The 21,890-nt window shown below is 43.3% G+C and overlaps 1 protein-coding gene across 1 annotated transcript in view; it reads right to left on the bottom strand.

Annotated features, from left to right (window-relative positions):
- Window positions 1–21,890, bottom strand: part of MIPEP (mitochondrial intermediate peptidase) — a 700,113-nt gene that overhangs the window by 383,956 nt on the left and 294,267 nt on the right. Inside the window, exon 15 of the mRNA XM_069202242.1 lies at window positions 12,016–12,090. Coding sequence (XP_069058343.1) covers window positions 12,016–12,090 — 75 coding nt within the window. The remainder of the gene's footprint in view (window positions 1–12,015; window positions 12,091–21,890) is intronic.

Below are 21,890 nucleotides of genomic sequence, written 5' to 3'. Positions count from 1 at the left end.
CCACCATCATTAGCTCCGTGTGCTGGCAAGCTTAGATTAGAATAAGAGCTAAAGACATAACTATGCCTCTTGTGGTGCATCCACTCTGGTAGGAACATAGGACTGGAATCAAGTTGTAAGGTTTAGTAATTTTTTTGCGCAACATTGGTCAGGACCGTGCTGAAGTTGGTTCGGGGTCAGACATCGGAACCAGCACCGCATCCTCCTCCAAGAGTGTTGGTACCACTGTCGACATGGGGTGAATCCACGCAGGGAATGGAGCTGGGGAGGAAGACAGTACTGTAGTGGGAAAAGGGCCCCGTACCAGGTCCAGGGGGGCCAGACGGTGCAATGGAAGGATCTGCCAGCAGTAACGGAATTGTGGGTTGTAAGGGCCGGAGAGCACACCAAAAGGTGCCAGAATAATGCTAACTATCTGCAACATGGCCTAATTAAAGGTTTTGATCTATTGCAGCATCACCAATTGCCTGGGAAATTCTTGGTGGACCAGGACTAACTGTGAAATCAAAGGAGGGACCTGCCAGCAGTACCCGAACTGAGGGCCTCCGTGGATCGTTGGGCCGGAAAGTGCACTAGAGGGTGCTGGAAAAATGCCAACATGGCCAGTTTAAAGTCTTTGATCTATTGCAGCACCGCCAAATACCTGAGTAATTTTGGGTGCACAGGGACCAACTGTAAAGTTGATTCTGCAACCAGTGATCAGAAGAGGGACTGACACTGTGACGCCCTACTCCCATCTCTTTAGACAGATAGTGGTGGGATGTGGTTGGGTTCTTCTTCACTTTTTTGTGTTTATGTTTCGACTCTGGCTTCAACTTACAGGTGGACTTCGACCATGAAGCTGACATCTCAGGGTAGAAACCTTATGAGTGGGAGTGAGTACACAATCTCAAACTGTATTTTGATTGGGTCTTTGTTTCACAGTCCTGGATCGTATTCAGGTGCATGAGGATGCACTTGTTGCACAACTTCAAGTCGTGCCTCAAACCTAAACACCAGAGAGACATTTTCAATTTGGCCATGATGAAGACACTTTGGTGTTGAAACGCGTTGCCTTTAAGTCAGGCTGCTTCTTTATGGATAATATATATTTTTTGCAAATAAAATTCTATTTTTGAGGAGTGGACATGTCGAGTGCGACTTCTTTCTGCTTTTTTTTTAATAAGTGCAGACATTTTTCATATATTTTAAAACGGGTACCACTACCGTTTCCTCGCACCAGCCTTGTGAGGTAGATGCAGCCAGTTTAGAGGTTTTCTTTTGTTATTATGTGTATATATATATATATATATATATATATATATATATATATATATATATATATATATATATATATATATATATCACTGAAGAGCAGTCCTGTGTTTCTTCCAGCGCTTGCCTGACGAGGTTGGTGCTCAGTAAATGGGCACAGGACCCATTTTATATCCACTCCAAAAGAAAATCAAACTTAGGCACTCCATGCAAGTCACTGGCCTTGGTTTATTTCAGAAATTCCATTAAACAAAACATAGGGCAACGCGTTTCAACCATCACGGTCTTCTTCTTTGGCCCTTTTTTACAAACATACAACAAAAATGTGGCCCCTCCCACTTACTATATATCCACTTATCCATAGACATAGAAAAAATCCTTTTTTTTTTCTTCCCTTTTTCCCTTTTTCCTTCCTCCGTGAATAACAAAATTCCAAATTCTAATGTTATATTTCTAATTGTCTATTACATGTAACATCCCCTGTTGGAGTAATACTGATATGTAATAAACAGTAATGCAAATAATTGGAAGAGCCACTCTATAAACCAGTTAATCATCAGAATAATATTCATTTAGGCCTTTTTAAAATAAAAGATAACCTAATATGGGATTATTACAATTTTCCCCTGCCTTTCCACCATCAGACTAACCAATATGGACAGAAAGTTCTTCGTCCTTGTTCAGTCCCCAAGGATAACGGCTATTTAGCTGAATAATGTATTCAGACTCCAATCTCCTTAAATGTTTTTCTCTGTCCCCTCCTCTCAGAGTACCCAGGACCCTGTCAATCCCAAAGAATTTCATCTTCTCTACTTTACCCTCATGTTTAAGATTACAGTGTCGCGCTACTGGGTAAGCAGCATCCTTATTCAATATTGCTCTCCAGTGCTCAAGAATACGTTTTTTCAGAGGAAAGATGGTACTTCCGACATATTGCAATCCACATGGGCACTCTATTACATAAATAGCAAAATCTGAGTTACAATTTATGTATTTCTTAATGTTCACTCGTCTGCCCGTGGGTAGAACATATTGCTTACGATTAGAACTGTATCTACACGCTTTACACTTGGCACATTTGTAGAAACCTTGATGTTTGTCTAGGAAAGTTCCTTTTGTCTTCCTTGCGTAACTGTGTACGAGAATATCTCTCAAAGAGCCGCTTCTTTTATAAGTTATCATTGGAGTGCGACTCACTAGCTGACTAATTGTTCTGTCAGCCTTAATAAGATGCCAATGTTTCATGAGGATCTTTCTAACTTCTGAAGAATATGCATTAAATCCTGTCACAAATCTCGGGGTATTGATATCTTCTCCTCTCTTTCTAGGAATCAATAGTTCAGCTCTTTGAACTTCTTTTACCTTGCGACATGCATTCTTCACTATTTTATGTGGATATCCCCTAGATCTAAATCTCTCTATCATTGTTAATTGTTCTCTCTCAAAACTTTGCGGGGTACTGCAATTTCTCTTAGCTCTTAACAATTCCCCGTAGGGTATACTCCATTTAACATTAGGTGGGTGGTGACTTGAGGCGTGTAGAATGCTGTTTCCAGATGTACTCTTTCTGAACAGTTTGGTATGAAGCATACCTTTCTCTACACTAACCTCTATATCTAAAAATTCCATGACCTGTTTATGTATTTTATAAGAGAAATGCAAATTCAGATCATTGTTTGGTAACGAATTCAGAAAATCATACAATATTGATTCTGGACCTTCCCATATCATAAATATATCATCAATATATCGTGTCCAAAATATGATATGTTGAAACCATTTCACATTTTCATCTGACATCACCAATTGCGTTTCCCACCACCCCATAAATAGACAGGCATAACTGGGAGCAAAGCAACTTCCCATCGCCGTCCCAGTTGTTTGTCTATACCATTGATCCTCATACAAAAAGAAATTGTTTTCGAGACAAAATCTTAACATATTTAGAAGCAAGAGGTAGTCTATTGGAGAATGCTTCCATCTATTTAGATTATTTTTTGAGTCCTTATGTATTTAATTTAAATTCATATTGTAGAGATACTACAGATTTTTTAACGAAAATACAGGATATTCCTTGGCAAACTGATTATATCATGGTAACTATAGATGTAACTATAGATGTAGTATCGTTATATACCTGTATCCCACATGAGAAGGGAATTCAGGCATGCCGACATTTTTTAGGGACAAACCGATCAGACTCTTGGAACACTCTGAACTGCTTCTAAATATGTTAAGATTTTGTCTCGAAAACAATTTCTTTTTGTATGAGGATCAATGGTATAGACAAACAACTGGGACGGCGATGGGAAGTTGCTTTGCTCCTAGTTATGCCTGTCTATTTATGGGGTGGTGGGAAACGCAATTGGTGATGTCAGATGAAAATGTGAAATGGTTTCAACATATCATATTTTGGACACAATATATTGATGATATAGAAACAGGTGATGGAATTTTTAGATATAGAGGTTAGTGTAGAGAAAGGTACGCTTCATACCAAACTGTTCAGAAAGAGTACATCTGGAAACAGCATTCTACACGCCTCAAGTCACCACCCACCTAATGTTAAATGGAGTATACCCTACGGGGAATTGTTAAGAGCTAAGAGAAATTGCAGTACCCCACAAAGTTTTGAGAGAGAACAATTAACAATGATAGAGAGATTTAGATCTAGGGGATATCCACATAAAATAGTGAAGAATGCATGTCGCAAGGTAAAAGAAGTTCAAAGAGCTGAACTATTGATTCCTAGAAAGAGAGAAGATATCAATACCCCGAGATTTGTGACAGGATTTAATGCATATTCTTCAGAAGTTAGAAAGATCCTCATGAAACATTGGCATCTTATTAAGGCTGACAGAACAATTGGTCAGCTAGTGAGTCGCACTCCAATGATAACTTATAAAAGAAGCGGCTCTTTGAGAGATATTCTCGTACACAGTTACGCAAGGAAGACAAAAGGAACTTTCCTAGACAAACATCAAAGTTTCTTCAAATGTGCCAAGTGTGAAGCATGTAGATACAGTTCTAATCGTAAGCAATATGTGCTACCCACGGGCAGACGAGTGAACATTAAGAAATACATAAATTGTAACTCAGATTTCGCTATTTATGTAATAGAGTGCCCATGTGGATTGCAATATGTCGGAAGTACCATCTTTCCTCTGAAAAAACTTATTCTTGAGCACTGGAGAGCAATATTGAATAAGGATGCTGCTTACCCAGTAGCGCGACACTGTAATCTTAAACATGAGGGTAAAGTAGAGAAGATGAAATTCTTTGGGATTGACAGGGTCCTGGGTACTCTGAGAGGAGGGGACAGAGAAAAACATTTAAGGAGATTGGAGTCTGAATACATTATTCAGCTAAATAGCCGTTATCCTTGGGGACTGAACAAGGACGAAGAACTTTCTGTCCATATTGGTTAGTCTGATGGTGGAAAGGCAGGGGAAAATTGTAATAATCCCATATTAGGTTATCTTTTATTTTAATAAGGCCTAAATGAATATTATTTTGATGATTAACTGGTTTATAGAGTGGCTCTTCCAATTATTTGCATTACTGTTTATTACATATCAGTATTACTCCAACAGGGGATGTTACATGTAATAGACAATTAGAAATATAACATTAGAATTTGGAATTTTGTTATTCACGGAGGAAGGAAAAAGGGAAAAAGGGAAAAAAAAAGGGAAAAAAGGATTTTTTCTATGTCTATGGATAAGTGGATATATAGTAAGTGGGAGGGGCCACATTTTTGTTGTATGTTTGTAAAAAAGGGCCAAAGACGAAGACCGTGATGGTTGAAACGCGTTGCCCTATGTTTTGTTTAATGGAATTTCTGAAATAAACCAAGGCCAGTGACTTGCATGGAGTGCCTAAGTTTGATTTTCTTTTGGAGTGGTGCTCGTGTCAGGGAAGGACCAATCCCTGTATTAAATTCTCCACAAGCTGACAACCAGTCATACATGGCACTCACAGGAATTTTGGATTTTCTTATTTATTCAGTGATCGATTTACCCAACACCATCACTGAATAAATGAGAAAATCCAAAATTCCTGTGAGTGCCGTGTATGACTGGTTGCCAACTTGTGGAGAATATATATATATATATATATATATATATATACACACATATATATATATATATATATATATATATATATATATGAGCTCAGAACAGTAAATCTATAACTATTTGCACTTACCTTCTCAGTATTTTGGTACTCCTATTTTGACACAATATTCTGTCCACACAATATTTTTGTTTCTGATGTTCTGTCAGTGATCCCCTACTATTAAGTCACTGATGGATATTTGGATTATGGTTAAAAAAACAACTCCATTCCTAAAATAGGACAGGAACCTTCTATTCCTGAGTAATGTTTGGCAAGCATAATTATTATACAGAGGTCTGTGAATTATTTATTTAAATCTGAATCCACATAACCTAGGTGACAGTAATGATACAGTTCATTATATGAGGGCTGCGAACTGACTATTTGAAGACAAAAGGAATTCGTACTTCTGGGGGTGGAGTAACATTCATGGTCTCTGCTAGCCCAATATATACAACATAAACCTTCACTCACGGTTAAAGAATGAGTCAGTGAAGACTACCCCAGGGGGCAAAAGGACTTGGGGAAACTCACTTCAAACCTGCAGACTCTTTAGCAGAATTGAGTGCTCATCCAATATAAGTGCTTCTTCTGGTACCATCTGGGGGTGGGGTCATGGGACACCTGTTTTCTCCCCACCAGTGGACAGACAGATATACCTTTCCATCATAAGGGTCAAAAGGAATGTAGTAGGTGTCCCACAACCCAGAGAATCAACGTTAATTGTGGTCGCTATACTTAGGTCATGTGGTGGCCATCATGCTGTTTGAGGTTTGCATATTTGGGCACAATGGATTAAGCTTTTTTAGTTGTTTCAAGTTTTTCTTTGTATTTGTGCATTCCCTATTGCCATGGGTAGGTGTTTGCCACCTCTAACACTGTTGTGCAAAGGTGTGTCATTGACCAATCTTGGAGATGTGCGGATGTACATATTCCTGCGGTGCTCCGGTGTGCAGCTGCCACCAGGTGAATCCAGACCATTCAGTAATCTAATGCTGTTCTCTTTTAGATGATGCAATTATTTTCGGGTGAGGTAGCTGCACAGAGAGGAGGCAAGTTCATTTAGTAGAAATACAATGTATTGTTGTTTAGTTATGAATGCAGTGAGTGTTGTATAGTTGATAGTTCCTGTAATTATGAAGAACATCAATCTAATAAACCTACTAACATTATTTCTAGGTACTCATCCCCATCACTAAAAATTGATATCCACATCCATGCATATTTCCTACACTTATCAAATATAACATGAGTTACTTTTTACTCCTTAAAATAACGATACTCTATATAAAGATTCATGATCATTGTCAATACACTCATTAAGAAAATTATGCTAAACATATTTTGCTTCAAAATCGCATTTCAACAACCAGTACCTCTCAACTGGACTACAGTTCATCATTTTAGATTACACCACAGTGTTACTGTTGTGCAAGATGGAAGTAGCTAAGGAATGGGACTCTGTAACTCAATGAACTGTTATCCCTGTCCCCAGATATACCTCAGTAACAAAATTGTTGTCCAGAGATTATAGCTTTTGATTTGTGTTTTTGGATCATTAGAGAAGTTTGGGTCGACAATGCTGATCCGAGCCAAATGTTTCTGGACAACACTTTTAAAAATGGCAGATGTGTTGCAGTGATAATGTACTATCTCAGGAACAATGAGACCTATGTAATTCATTCGGGTGTCAAAACATAGATTTTGATGAGTTAAGAAGTGTTATAGAGACAGAAAATAACTCCTCAGAGTAACCCTTCTGCCATGTTCCATAATGGCACCTTTAACAGGGGAAGAAGAAACATATATAGAAATGAAACAAATAATAATGGTTTTTAATCCTTTTATGTAAACATCAAACTGTTTATGATCTAAAAATGAAAAAATAATGTTTATCACTCCTGTTTTAGACACCTTTTCATAGTTCACTTTATTTATTTGTTTCAGCAATCGCTTGTGGTACATTCACAGAATGTTGAACATTTGAGAAGAGCAGGGACATCTTTTTGTGGCACAGGTTTTGCAAGTACATGTACATGTAAGTTCTGTCGGTAAAGGCTTTAGAAATTTCGTAGGTTTTAGCTCCCCATAAATACCTTCCCAACCAAATTCACATGGATCTTTCTCTGTCAAAACATTTACATGTCTTCTGATCAAGTAGAACGCTCTTTTAATGTGTTCATGTACAGAATAAGATGTCAGTGGATGGTCACTTAGTGGGTCTGATCTCTTGAACTCACTGTACCGAAGATCATCAAATGTGTGAGACTCAGAATTAATTTTCCACACACGCACAGGTATTTTCTACGTCTTTAAAGTCACATTCTTCTTCTGTCTAAGCAAATCCTTTTAGAAACTTCACAGGTTCAGCAGCTAAAGCTCCAAACTTTATTCCCATTTTGCTCATAGTGTCATCACCCATTATCACCCATCAGAATATGTTCCTTGATAAGCACACTGGGCATCTCTGGGTCAAGTTTCTTGTACAGAATATGAAGCAGGATTAAGTGTCTTTTCTTGCCTGTTCCATAACGTAGCCATAACTCTGATAAACCATGACTTATGAACATTGAAACAAATCTACGTAGCACAATAATAACATCTGTGTCATTTGACAGTTCAATTACTCGATTGGAACCAATTCGAACAGCCCACTCAACATGTGGCACAACGCAAAGGTCAATTTCCTCCAATTTGCTATTAATTTATTGAACAATATGACCCATACTTTTTGAATATCTCTCTGCAGGCACCAACTCCTCATTGACAATCAACCACTTGCAATAATTGAAAATTCAGTGTTCACTGGAGCATTAGCAATGTTTTGTCGAGTTAACATCAGGTATTGGTGTTGAACTTTTAATGCAGGCAAGTTCAATTGTTCCACTTGTAGACATTTGTCTGATTCCCCTCTCTTTCTCACAAGTTTGCGGTTTGGAACAGTTTCACGATGGTCCATTAATTTTGAATTTGTCTCCTCTCTGAAAACATTGCAAATAGAAAGGACGTCATGGCAAACTAGCTACATTGAGCAACATATTCACTTTTACATGTCTGACCAATGATTCCCTTGGAGCTTTGCTGTGATCTCGGGAACGTCTATTCCAGTTTCATATCTAGAGCCACAGCATTGAACATTCCCTCTCTGTCTTTCACCAAAAATATCTTTGGATGAATTTTCTGTAGAGGTATGGTTTTTACACCTCTAGCTTCTTCACTCTTTCCAAATTCCAGGACCCACATCTCAGGTAGTTTATGCAATTAAATTAGCAAAACACAGTAATCAGTGACTCCACAGTCTTCACTTGCAGCTCCCAATCACGTTCCCAATCCACATGTACCAAGTTTTTTTTACTAGAGCTATATGTGTAAAACATTTCCCCAGTACTTGCAAAGATCTGATTTTTCTTTACATTCTTTGACAAACTCTACGAACTTGGTTTTCAGGTATTCCTATTTTGAATGAATGTACTGAACATTCCTGGCTTTGCATTATGTCTTTTGAATGAATTGCACCCTGTGCCTTGTTCACTTCTGAGATAAGATATGCAAAACCTAATTTGTCACTGTTGATTAAGAAAGCATTCCAACGCAATGTTTTTATTAACTCAGATATGATAAGCATACCTTGTAACGAACAAATGTAATGAGTTTGGCTTAATACTGACTGGACAGTTTTGCTTCCAAAGGTTTCAGCCTCAATAGGGCATTGTCTATGCCACATCAACTGAGATATGTATGCATTTGCAAAGCACATTCCGGCCATAAGCATTGAAGCGCTAAAGAGTGAGTTAAGCAGAACAGAGTACGCAGGAACCAAGATTACTGGGAGAATAGCCAGGTTTTAAGATGCTTACGAAAAGATGTATAAACCTCCAGTCTCCTAATATGTACTGGAAGAGAATTCCAGAGCCTTGGCGGTGTAACTGAAAAGGCCCTGTCTCCCCAATGAGCTTTACTACAGCAGAGGACAAGGACCCTACAAAGGCCCGCTGACCTTAAAAGGCGGTTTAGAGTATACCATCTTATTGTGGATTGGCGATATCCACATCCCTGGGTGTGAAGAGCCTTATGTGTAAGACAAAGAGCTTTGAAGGTAATACCCTTCCTAATAGGAAGCCAGTGGAGCTGTCTAAGACTCTCACTAGCTGAAGCAGACCTGTGTAGACCTCAAACTAAATGAGCTGCAGCATACCCTGCACATCGCAACATAACTTTTGTCATGTGGAAAATGCCCATCATTGGATAAAGATCATCAAATTCTACTGGATTGCTCATCAAAATGTAAGCTACAATTTGGAAAACACCTTCACTGCATAAAATTGGCATGGTAGGCTGGTCTTCAAGCTGAGCACGCACATTTTTAAAATTATTTAGAGCTGTGTATACTGTTACGTAGTTTGTGACTGGAGATGGTATTACTGGTAAAACCCCAAACTTCTTCAGTGGGATGGTATTTTGGGAGATTAGAGCATGAATTTCAGCTCACAGAGGAACTGGCTTCTCTTCACAGTGATATGACAAATTCAGTTAAATCAGCTTTTCTGACTGCAGCATCAGGCAGAAGAAGATCCACATCCTCAGCCCCTTGTAGTGATTTTGCACACATGAGGTTATAAGTTTGTAGCTTCATTTGTTTATGCCTACAGCGGACACAGCTTGTTTTCCAGCAGCTACTTTACTGGTACAGTCCTGAAAAAGCACCACAGCAGTATCATATGTGCTGGATGTTCCAGACAAAGAAGAGCTGTCTTCAAAATCAACATTATCAAGAGCAGCAGTTGTGACTTGGACGTGGTGTGCTGTCGGATTCACAAGATTTGACAACATGAGCTGCTAAAAAGTTTGTGTTCCATACTATGTCATTATAAATGTTGATACACCAATCCAATTCAACAGAGTGATTAGCTCTCTACTTCTGCACTTGTCATAGATTTCGTGAGCATCCATATGTAGTGGAGTTTTCTTTTTACCTTGATGTAGTTCATGTAACATGATTTGGAAAAGACAGTACATTTGCACTGCATAAATCTGTTGGTGCCTGGGATTGTCTTCCACTTTGCTTACATCTTCAAAGCCATCATCAATGTTGTCGGCTTCTGTTCAGAACTCAATAACTTTAGCCTGTAACAGTTTTGTTTGCTGATATTAAACAATGATGTAAAAAATTTTAAGATAACATCAGGCATTCGTGTTGACTGCCATGATTATCGGAGCTCTGGGCCATCACAAAATTAGTCATTATGTCCAAAATCTAAATCTTTCAGGACGTTTCCTAAAATGGTTCCTGCTGATTTTACTGCATCCTGTGATCTTATTTTGGCAGGGAGAACCTCAGGAGTCAAATCAACGGAGAACACCAGAAGTGGCTAATTTTTTTTGTTAGACTGACAAAACGAATTCTGTCATTGTACATTTTCACCAGAAAAATAGTAATCTCTTTATTATGGATCAATTCAGTTTAATCAATTTTGACCATTATTCACTGATCTCACTGTGTGAACCAGTGGCCAGCACTCAAGCGTGGCTTTAAAACTTAATTTGCTTTTTCAAAGAGCGCAAACTTAACTGAAGGCTGGCGGTTACATTGCTGCTGGGAGCTCACAGTACATTCATATTTTTAAATGTATGCACACATGCAGTTCGGTGAGCATACAAAATTCATTCACCTAGCTGTTAAGAACAGCTATTCGGCTGAAAACTTAATCTTGGAAGAAACTAGCTGCAGATAAAAACATGTTGATCCTTTTAGACTCACATGCTCTGTAGGTGTTCTTTTGTAAAGTCCTTTGGCTCTTGTTCTGGCTAAACCACAGATAACACATTGAAGATCTTCTGCTTTCTGATCAGTTATTGGAGGTGGACGAGGGGAGGCCATTGATCTTCTAAGTGGATGGGCATTGGGTTTGGTTGCCATCGCTTTCTCAGAAGAATTTGATTCTTGTTGTAATTCCCTAATTTCTGCTTTTTTCCCAAGCAATTTTCCTTTGAATACAACTTTTAGCAGTTGTTGTTACAATGATAAAATATTTGATCCTCTTCACCCATCAGTTTCAATCTTTTGTGATCTTCGCCTTGCCATATTTCTGCAGCATCTCAAACTCTCTTCTGTCCAGCTGCAATTGATGTTAGCGTTATAACTAAGTGTTTTAGCCATGATATTGGTATTTTTTTTTTATATTGTTTTTGTTTACAAATTTGAATCAAAAACAATGTCAAAATAAATTACCAATATGATGACTAAAACATATCATTATAAAGCTGCCATTTTAGAAAATGGTGGAAGGGTTGCTCTGAAGAGTTATTTTCTATCTCTAAAAGACTACTTGACCCCAAAACCTATAGTTTGACACCAAAATAAAGTATATAGATCTCATGGTTCCTGAAATATTACATTATCACTGTAACACATCCGCTATTTTTAAAAATGTCGTCAAGAAACAAATAGGCCTGGATTAGCAATGTCTACCCAAGCTAAATTACTTCTCTAATGATACAAAAACATAAATCAACAATGAAAATCTCTGGCCAACAATTTTTTTTATGGAGGTATACCAAGCAGCCAGGACTAGTACGAGAACAGCACCAATTTCAAGTATTCATCCGAACATCATATAAATGATTAAAAATCAGCATGCATACCTGAAGTTGTAAATCTGCAGCTGCACAAACCTTTTTTGACTCGCAGAGACGAGAGACCATGATTTTGGGCAGTGCCTTTAAGAAAGGAAAATAAAAAACATTAGCATATCTGGTCTTAAGGGGATCATTCGCATACAAGAATTATGTCTATTTGCAGACTTCCATATTCTATACGAGAATTAACCTTTCAACTGAATCGGCCAGAGTGGGCAGGAATAGGCTAGATTTTTCTGGCAAGAAAGTCCTTTTGCAAATGGATAGATATGGGCACCACCCTAACAACACTACTAGAAAGAGATGTTGATCATGCATTTTAGAGTGTGCCATTATATCTACTAAAAGAAGCATTGGTAAAGAAAGCAGATCTGGTCCTACTATTTCTTTTTTTATTGCAAGTGAACAAGTTACTTACCTTTGGTAACACCTTATCTCTCTAGCCGCAGATTCCTTACATTAGAATTATACCCAGGCTTCAGACTGAATCCAGACATTTTTTGTGAGCAGCACCATCTCAGTGCAATGACATCAGTTTCTTTTTGTGACTTTTATGCCATGAGTACAGAGCCACAAAGAACACTGATCACTGGTGTGGAAATCTTGGTCCCTGAAAGGGGAACAGCCCTGTTCCTAGAAATCTGTTTGGAGAGTGGGAGGGATGGGTAGGTCGGTAAAGGTTTGCGGCTAGATAGAGTCTCTATCACATAAGGCGTTACAGAAGATAAATAACTCATTCATCTGATAGAGACTTCGAGCTGCAGATTCTGCACCTTAGAATAGATACCCAAGCAATACTTCTCCAGAGGTAGGTCTGCGAAACATTTTCACAGGACCGAATGGGCAAAGTGTCCATCACTACAGACACGACTGCTGGTGTGAAGGGATGCCTATGTTGCTGTCCGGCAGATGTCCAGGACTGGACCTCCGTGTGCTAATACAGTGGTCGCAGACTTGGCTCTGGTAGAATGAGCATGCAACCCTCTGGGGGTTGCTTCTTGGCCAATGTGTAGCAGAATTTGATACAGAGCACAATCTATTGGAAGATTGTCCATTTCTGTACCGCCTTCCCTTTCTATGCTTTACTATACCCTATGAAGAGTCGTTCATCCACAACAACTCAATTGTATGGCCAAGGTACAGCAATAACATTTTTGGGTCCAACTGGAGTAGCTACTCCTCTTCTTTAGAGGGCAAAATGTAAAAGGCAGGCAGGGTGATAGACTAGTCTACATGAAAGGGAGTGACCACCTTTGGTAGGAAGGAAACTCTATTGTGAAGGACTAAATTTTCTGGGACGATGTTGACATATGGAGGCTTAGATGACAACCCCTGGGGCTCACTGACCTTCCAGGCAGATGTTACTGCCACTAGAAAAGCTGTCTTGATAGAAGCCTGAGAGGACATTTGTACAGTGGTTCAAAAGGAGAGGGCATCAGGAAAGTAAGAACTAAATTTAGGTCCTACTGAGGCATCATGAAGAGTGAAGGTGGGAACAAGTTTTGGAGATCTTTCAGAAACCTATGTACAATAGCAGACTTGAAAAAGGATGGCTAATCAGGCAACCGCAGAAAAGCGAGATAGCAGAAAGATAGCCTTTTAAGATGCCCAAAGCAGAGCTCTGCTGGGCAAGAGAGAATAAAGAGAAGAACCTGAGAAACAGAGTCGGAAAGGGGGATCAACCTATTTTTCTACACACCCAACCAAAAACTTGTCTCAACGGCAAGCGCATATCAACTTGGTGGAGGGATGCCTGGCTGCCAAGATGACATCACAGGCTTCAGGCAGAAGGTTGAAAGCTGTTAACTGTCACCGCTCAATCTCCAGCAATGAAGGCGGAGCATTAACCGGTTTGTGTGGAGAACCCTCCCCTGCTTCTGACAGAAGATCTTCATGAAGAGACGGCCTGATCGGAGGACTGATAGCCATGCTCAGCAACTCTGGATACCAGACTCTCTGAGCCCAGTCTGGAGTCACAAGGATGACTTGGGCCCAGTCGTTCCAGATCTTCTTGAGAACTCTGGGCATGAGGGGTGTGGGCAGAAAGGAATACAGGAGGCCTGAGCTTCACTCAAGACCAAAAGCATCTCTGAGAAAGAGCTGCCCTGGAAACTCCAGCACACAGAACTGCTGACCGCGTTCTCTGTGGTGGCGAGCAGATCCAACCAAGGTTCTCCTCACTGCTGAAAGAGACCTTGTGCCCCCTCTGGATGGAGACGCTATTCATGATCGGTAGGCGAGTTTGTCCATTCTGGCATTCAGAGATCCCATCAGGTGTTGAATGCAGGGCCTCTTTACAAAGGGACTGCAACCCCAACCTGCCCTGTTTGTTGCAGTACAACATGGCAGTGGTGTTGTTTGTGAACACCCGCACTAGCCTTCCCTTGCTGAGGGTAGAGAGCCTTTCAATGCCTGTTGGATCGCTCAGAGCTCCAGCAGGTTGATGTGGAGCCCAGATTCCACCGGAGACCAGGGACCTCTGATATCCAGCTCTCTCAGTTGGCCACCCCATCCCAGGAGTGACTCATCTGTCACTACTGACAGATCTGGTTCAGGAAGGGAGAAGGATCTGCTGCTGAACCAATCACGGTTTGTTAACCATCACTGCAGATCTTTTGCCATGCCTTCTGAGATCTGCACCATGTCGAAAAGATTCACCTAATGCTGCACACACTGGTATTTTAGGTCCCATGTCAGAACCCACATATGCCAGTGGGCATGTGTCGCAAGTAGGATTCAGGAGGCCTTGAGGCCCAGCAGCCTCAGAGTCAGCCTCATCAAAATCCGGGATAATGGCTGGAACATTGGTATCATGGCCTGAATATCCTGGACACGCTGTTTGGGAAAGTAAGGCCGAAAAGGCACTGTGCCCAGAACAGCTCTGACAAAAGAGAACAGCTGTGAAGGGGTCAGGTGTGATGTCAGCGCATTGACAGTGAACCTCAGCAAGGGCAGGAGGTCCACCGTAGCCTGGAGGTGGGATACAACTGCCTGGGACAAGCCTGCCTTCAACAGCCAGCAATCGAGATAAGGGAAGACTGGCACCCTTGATCTCCATAAATAAGCTTCAACCACTGCTATCACCTTGGTGACCATTCGAGGGGCGCTGATAAGGCTAAAGGGGATCATGGTGAACTGAAAGGACTTGTGACCAGTCATGAACCGCAGTTAACGTCTGTCGACAGGAAGGCCAGTCTCCCAGGTCCAGGGCCGACAGGACTTCTGCAAGAGTCAGCATTTTAAATTTCTGCTTTTTCAGGAAGAAACTGAGAGGATGCAGTTGTAAGACAGGACGGAGGCCTCCACCCTTCTTGGGCACCAGAAAATAGCGGGAATAGCAACCACGACCTACTTCTGATGCCGGCACCTTCTCTATGGCTCACTTGGCCAAGAGAGCTGTCACTCTCTGACGGAGTAAGAAGAGATGGTCTTCCGACAGCCTGTCACAAGTGGATGGCAGGGGTGGAGGCATGGTCATGAAGAGGAAGGAGTAGCTCTTTCGTACAAACTGGAGAACCCGGCAGTCTGATGTTATTGACCTCCAGTGGTTCAGGTCATGGCATTTCCTGTCACTCACTGATTGCCCATGATAGTCGGAGAGTGAACTAAAGAGGCCTAGAGGCAGCAGCTCCCAGGGAAGTAGTGGATTAGGCTGACATCTGGTTGCCTAACCCACATGGTCTGTGGGTGCCATGTCCTTGCCCACAAAGGGCTGGGAAGCTTGTGTGCCGTGTTGGCTGGGTGGGTAGCGATGCGGCTGGAAGCCCTTTCCAGGGCCACAAAATGAGCAAAAGGTGGACTGGGGTTGATGGGGGAGGGGCTATAAAAAAGCCCAAGGACCTGGCCCTAGCTCTGATGTCTTTGAAGCGCTCCGACGGTGACAGTTGCCTGGTCTCCAAAGAGATTGCAGCCATCAAAAGGCATGTCCACAAGAGAAGCTTAGACATCCCCTAAAAAGCCAGCTGTCCGCAGCCAGGCATGACGCCGTAAGGCTAGCAACTAAAAAAAAAATCTACCTAGTGAGTCGGTCATGTCCAGCCCACACTGGACTGAGAACTAAGCTACGTCTCTCCCATCAACCATAGCTTGGGAGAGTGTGGCCCAGGCCTACTCCGGGACCATAGGCAGCACCAGCACAACTGAATCCCAAAGGAACAGGAGTAACAGCTAAAAAAGCATGCAATGTTCATGGACTCCAATGCCAGGCTGGTGGAAGAAACATTTTCTTGCCCAAGGTATCCAGCTTTTTGGATTCCTTTCCAGTGGAATGGTGATGAATGTGCCAGGATTCCCGGGCAGTGGAGGCTTGGACCACCAAGTTCTCCACGGTGGGGGATTGGGTGAGGAAAGAGAGGTCCCCTGGGGGCAGAGGTCAACTGTCCTTTTCACAGGAGCCTCCGTGCAAGGTGTGGACCACGCCCTGAGCAAGATGTCAGTTAGGGCTTCATTAAATGAGAGAAGCAGTTCTGAAGGGGTGACTACCGGTTGAAGCACCTCAGTCAAGATGTCGATCTAGACCACAGCAGAGGGCAGACATAGGTCCAGGATCTCGGCTGCCATCCGCACCACCAAGGCCATTCACAGCCACAGTAGGAGGAGAGAACAAGCCAGTATATATGGGGAGGTGTCCAGTCCACTGGTATCCGCCAAATTCTCACACCAGTCCATACTGTGGCATAGGGGCTGGTATTCTTCAGGATCCAGAGAACCCTTTCAATCTTCCCCAAGTCCTTGCCCATGGGGGTAAGGCTCAGGCTCTGGCATGGAAGGAATGGCTGCAGTCAGCCCCAGAGTCAGAGTCGGGAGATGTCCCTCTAGCTCCATGTTGAAGTTGGGGATAAGAAAAGGGACAGCAGCAGCAGGAGCGGCAGCAGTAGGACTGGTGTTGGGGAAGGTTGGGGTGGCTCGACCAGTGCCAGATCAAAGAGGCCCGGCTGGCACAGAGGGCAGACGCGCTAGCAGGACACCAGTAAGGGCACCTCCCAAACCTGCATGGCCCCAAGGCACTTCAGCAGGAACGGGCCGCCTAAATGTGAGGTGGTCAGCCTTCTAAAATTCTCAGAGTTCGGCGGGGGTAGCATTGGCTCCTGGAAACACAGGGAGGCATGGAAACGGCTAAGGCACAGGCTCAACGGCGGAGCCATGCCTCCAGTGATGAAGCTCCTTCATCCCGTCAAATGACTTAGACTGTCAGGGTGAAGTCAAAGACATTGTCAACATCGTGCTCTTCTTCTTTTGGGACTTACCGGAGTGGGATGCATTTGACTATGATGAAGAGCGATGGCTCCTCGACTGATTCTGAGACATTCCTCAAGACCGTTGTGGCGTCGCACGTTGAGCGGCAAGGAGCTCGAGGCATCTCTCCCTCAAGGCCTCAGGGTGCTAGGCGTGACAATCGACACAGGTGTGGCATCGTGGTCCCGCTCAGGACACCAGACAGTGTCACACCAAAAGTGTTCTGACAGTTGTCCTGCACTTCTGCAACAGTGTGGAGGGCGCCGGAGGAATAGTCTTCTAAAGTTTTAAAAGAAAAGCACCTCCATAAGTCCATGTCGATGGACATTGTGTTCACTGCCCAACTCTTCAAGCATCTCAAGGGCAGTAGCTTTACAGATTTCACACAGATGAAAATACCTACTCCAAGTGTACTTACCTGTGGCAATTTATTTGGGAACAGACTGCCAAACACTCATCTCCAGAGCTCATCCGGGTGTTCCTCTGCAGATAAAAAGTTGAGCACTAGTTCTACTGATTCAAGAGTGCATTTAGCCACACGTAGATGTGCTGCAAAATAACAGTGCAAATAGCCTGGAGTTCCCAGTCCACTCTAAAAAAGTGAGAGACACATTGTGTCTAGTGCAAAACTATGTCTCACCTAGTTGAAAATCAATGACAACACTAATGAATCTAGGATCAATGTTCTAAGCCAATTTGAGGTTCAAAGCAAATTTAAGGTAGCAAAGCCTACAAATTGAAAAACCACACGGTTTACAACCGTTAAATGTCTTTTTAAATCTATGAAACCCATTTTGCGACTCTAACATGTCAATGAATCACAAAAAGGTTTTAAAAAAGGCCTAACAATTCGCTATGTGGAAGGGGCATATGTAGGTTGTCTCTTTCAAATAGGAATTCTTTATGGTATATATCATAGTTTTGAAAACGTAATCCGGTCGTAAAACATTAAAAATGTAACAAATCCAGAGTTGGGATCATAGCACATTAGACCCATTGCCCTTTGTGAATGTAGAAAAAAAGTTTGTTTGGGAGTAAGCCGGGAGGCCAGTGCCATTGCTCATCTTTAAAAAATAAAAATAAATAATACAGACTTTTTTCATTCAAGGAAACAGCCAGCATTTTTTAAAAAAAAGTTGATTTAAATGCTATCACAGAAATGGTGGTTTGCTAACACCAACAGGCTACCATCCCTGTGATGGCATCCAATAGTAGTGAGTCAAAGGTTGCGACCTACCCCATTATTATTGATGAGGTAGGTCGGATTGCGAACCACTACGATTCAGAATTATGTGAACCAAACTAATAGTACATAGGCTGGTTTGCATAATTATTTTCCAATCACAAAAAGTTGGTGCGCAGTTTGCAACCTCTTTTTGCGAATGGTAATTTTGTACTTCAGGCCCATAGTTCTTTAAATAGGAAAGGGACATGATTAGTGTTGTCAAAGTATGGTAAGGTAAAGTGCTACACAAGGCCTGAGTGTTGAACTTTTTCTGGAGTCCCTAATCACCGACCACCTTCGCTAAGAGATTATCTACATTCTTCACTGTTGAACAGGCACATTGGGCAGCGGTCCCCCCCTCCAAGACCGGGGCCCCTCCGAGGACAATCATTGCGAGAATATTCAACTTTCAAAATAGAGATGCTATCCTGCAGGCTGCTAGATCCTGCAGGGGCGTCCAGTACGAAAATGCCACCGTCCGATTCTTCCCGGACTTCAGGCTCAATGTCTAGCAACAGCAACAACGTTTTCAGTATGTCAAAAAAGCATTACGGAACTGTGAACTCAAATATATGATCCTCTTCCCGGGACGCCTGCGGGTGGCCGGGGAGGGCAGAACATGGCACTTTGCCACACCGGAGGAGGCCTCGGAGTGGCTGGAGGGGACTTGAGCCACTGGCCGCCCTAACCAGCGGGGCAACAGAGGAGGACCTGGCAGAGGAGGGGGGGGGGACCCCCAAATCCCACCCCCCCCATCGCAACAACAGGAACTCGGACCTGGGGCAGTGCGATCTCCAACATCACAGATTGCTGACCCCGCTGTTGCCCACCGCAGAGAATCTTAAGTCCAGACACTGAAGGTATCCTGGTTCTGACTGGGGATGGGTCGGAAAATGTGTTTCCCCTGGTCTTTGGGCCGAGACGATGCTTCGGCTGGTGCTACCTGCTGGGAACTGATGGCGGACCCCAACGCACTTGACGTGGGTTCTGGCTGCTTGTCCAGAACCCAGTCAGATAAGGCAGGCAGTATAGAACATAGATATGTTTATTGGGGGTTTGAACTAACTGTTTTATAGCTAACTGTGATGGTCGGACTTGGTGAGGCAAGCCCACCCACACAAAAGTTTGATTTCTTAAGGGCGACAGGCGTCCGCGGGTTGCAGGGGGTGGGCAGTTCAAAGCCTGCTTTGTGGGATTGCAGGGTAGGGGGAGTTTCTAGTTGGGGAATGCTAATTAACTGTTTATTAATACACAGTGTTTATATGCTATTGCACTGCTATATGATGACCTGTGACACTACCCGGGGCAGGGGGACATTCAAGGGACCACAGGAATGGGGGACAGATACAGCAACCCACTAAGACATAGAAAAGTTCCCTAATGGCAGTATGATGGCACACACCCTTAAGGGCCTGACATGGAATGTGAATGGACTGGGCAACTGCATTAAACACACCATAGTCCTTTAGTAACTGCACAGGCATGGCCCAGGTCTCATCCTATTACAGGAAACGCATCTAAAAGGGAATCATTACAAGGCACTAGACAGGTTCGGCTATCAGCTGGTATCACATGCGGGTTACACAACAGACTCTAGGGGAGAAGGCATTCTTCTAAAAAAAATCAATACCTTTAATTTTGACTCACACCTGGTGGGACACATTGCGACGGTATGTTGCAGTCTAGGGAGACTGGGAGGGCCACACGCTCAACAAATGTTCCGTTTATGCCCCGCCAAAACTGCAGGGATCTAACTCTGGCAGATCTGGGAGCTCTGCTGGTGGGTCTCCCGACTGGACTCCTGATCTTGGGAGGCAATATAAACCTCGTGGTTGACCCGGGGCTAGACAGAATCTCACATGCGAGGGCACCGGGCGCTTCACTGACAATGCAGTCCTTTTTGGACTCCTTTGGCCCTGTGGAGGGAACATAACCCAGGGAAGAGGCAACTTACTTACTCCCACATGCCACATGGTAGCTCGTCGAGACTGGACTACCTACTCACCACATGGACACATACTGGGAGGTTTAGGAAGGCCACGCATCACCCGAGAGTGATCACGGACCAATCCCCGGTAGGAGTCACGCTGCTGGGGCTCACGCAGTCCCATTCCCTGCCGCCTACACTAGATCCATGGCACCTGACAGATAAGTCCTTCAGTGATAAAATTAGAATTAGGGAGAGGGCTACACAATACTTTGAGGAAAATCTGGAGTCTGTGGACGCTGCATATATCTTGTGGGAGGCCTTTAAAACTGTGATCAGGGGGCATGCTCAGGATTTGATAGGGGGCAAGAAAAAGGAACGTAACTTACAGAGGGTGGAACTAGAATGAGAAATCGCGGCCCTTGAGGCCCACTAGCACACAGGGGAGGGGTGGGGGTGGAAGGTGGTTGTCTGCACCAACTGCGACTAAATCGGCAAGAGCAGCGCACACTAGCTGAACAACATGCACGGGCTTATGAGCTGGCGTTACAGCGCTGACTGTATGATGTGGGCGATAAAACCAATAAACTATTGGCCTGGGTGGACAAGAGAGACTGAACAGTCATGGGTCAGGGAGATTCGTAACAAAGAGCATACCCCCTGCAGGTCCAATGATGCCATAGCGGAAGCCTTCGCTACATACTATGAGGAAGTCTATGCCCCGGTGACACAGATGACCGAGGAGGACTGTAGGGACCTTCTGCGGGATGTACCGCTGCCTGAGCTTTCAGAACAAGAAAGAGGAGGGTTAGAGGCTGAATTAACCGAAGAAGTTGTCTCAGCGTTGTGTGTGCTGCAACCGGGCAAAGCAGCTGGACAAAGTGGACTCCCAGCAGAGCTTTTTAGGTGCATGGGGAGCAAATTAGCCAAACACATGTTGGCCATGTTCTGGGAGGTGCGAAGGTTAGGGGGGCTGCCGGCGGATCAAAGGACTGCAACCATTGTTGTGATTCTGAAAAAAGGTAGGCCCCCAAAGGAATATGCCTCTTATAGGCCCATCACCCTTCTTAATACGAAGGTCAAGGTCTTGGCAGCCAGACTGCGTGCAATTATTGTAAAGTCGATATACCCGGAACAATCCGGCTTCATGCCGTCACGATGCACGCACCTGAATCTGCGGAGACTATACGGGTCCTACATATGACACAAAGCCAGACTAATGGGCAGTCGGCACTCCTGTCTCTCGGTGCCAAGATGGCTTTTGATAGCGTGGAGTGGCCAGACATCTTTGCCATTCTTGAGAGGTTTGGTGTGGGGCTGCAGTTCCTGGACTGGATCACACTGTTATACCGTGATCCGCTTGACCCGGGTGCGGGTTAATGCCACCCTTTGCCCTGCACAGAGGCACCCGACAGGGGTGCCTGCTCTCACCTATCCTGTTCACTTGAGCCCGCTCACACCTATCCTGTTCACTTGCGCCCTTAGCAGCATGGA

This window comes from Pleurodeles waltl, chromosome 8 (genome assembly GCF_031143425.1).
Source record: "Pleurodeles waltl isolate 20211129_DDA chromosome 8, aPleWal1.hap1.20221129, whole genome shotgun sequence".
Taxonomy (NCBI): Eukaryota; Metazoa; Chordata; class Amphibia; order Caudata; family Salamandridae; genus Pleurodeles; species Pleurodeles waltl.
Note: the sequence above shows the minus strand (reverse complement) of the source record. Positions and strands in the feature narration are given on the sequence as shown.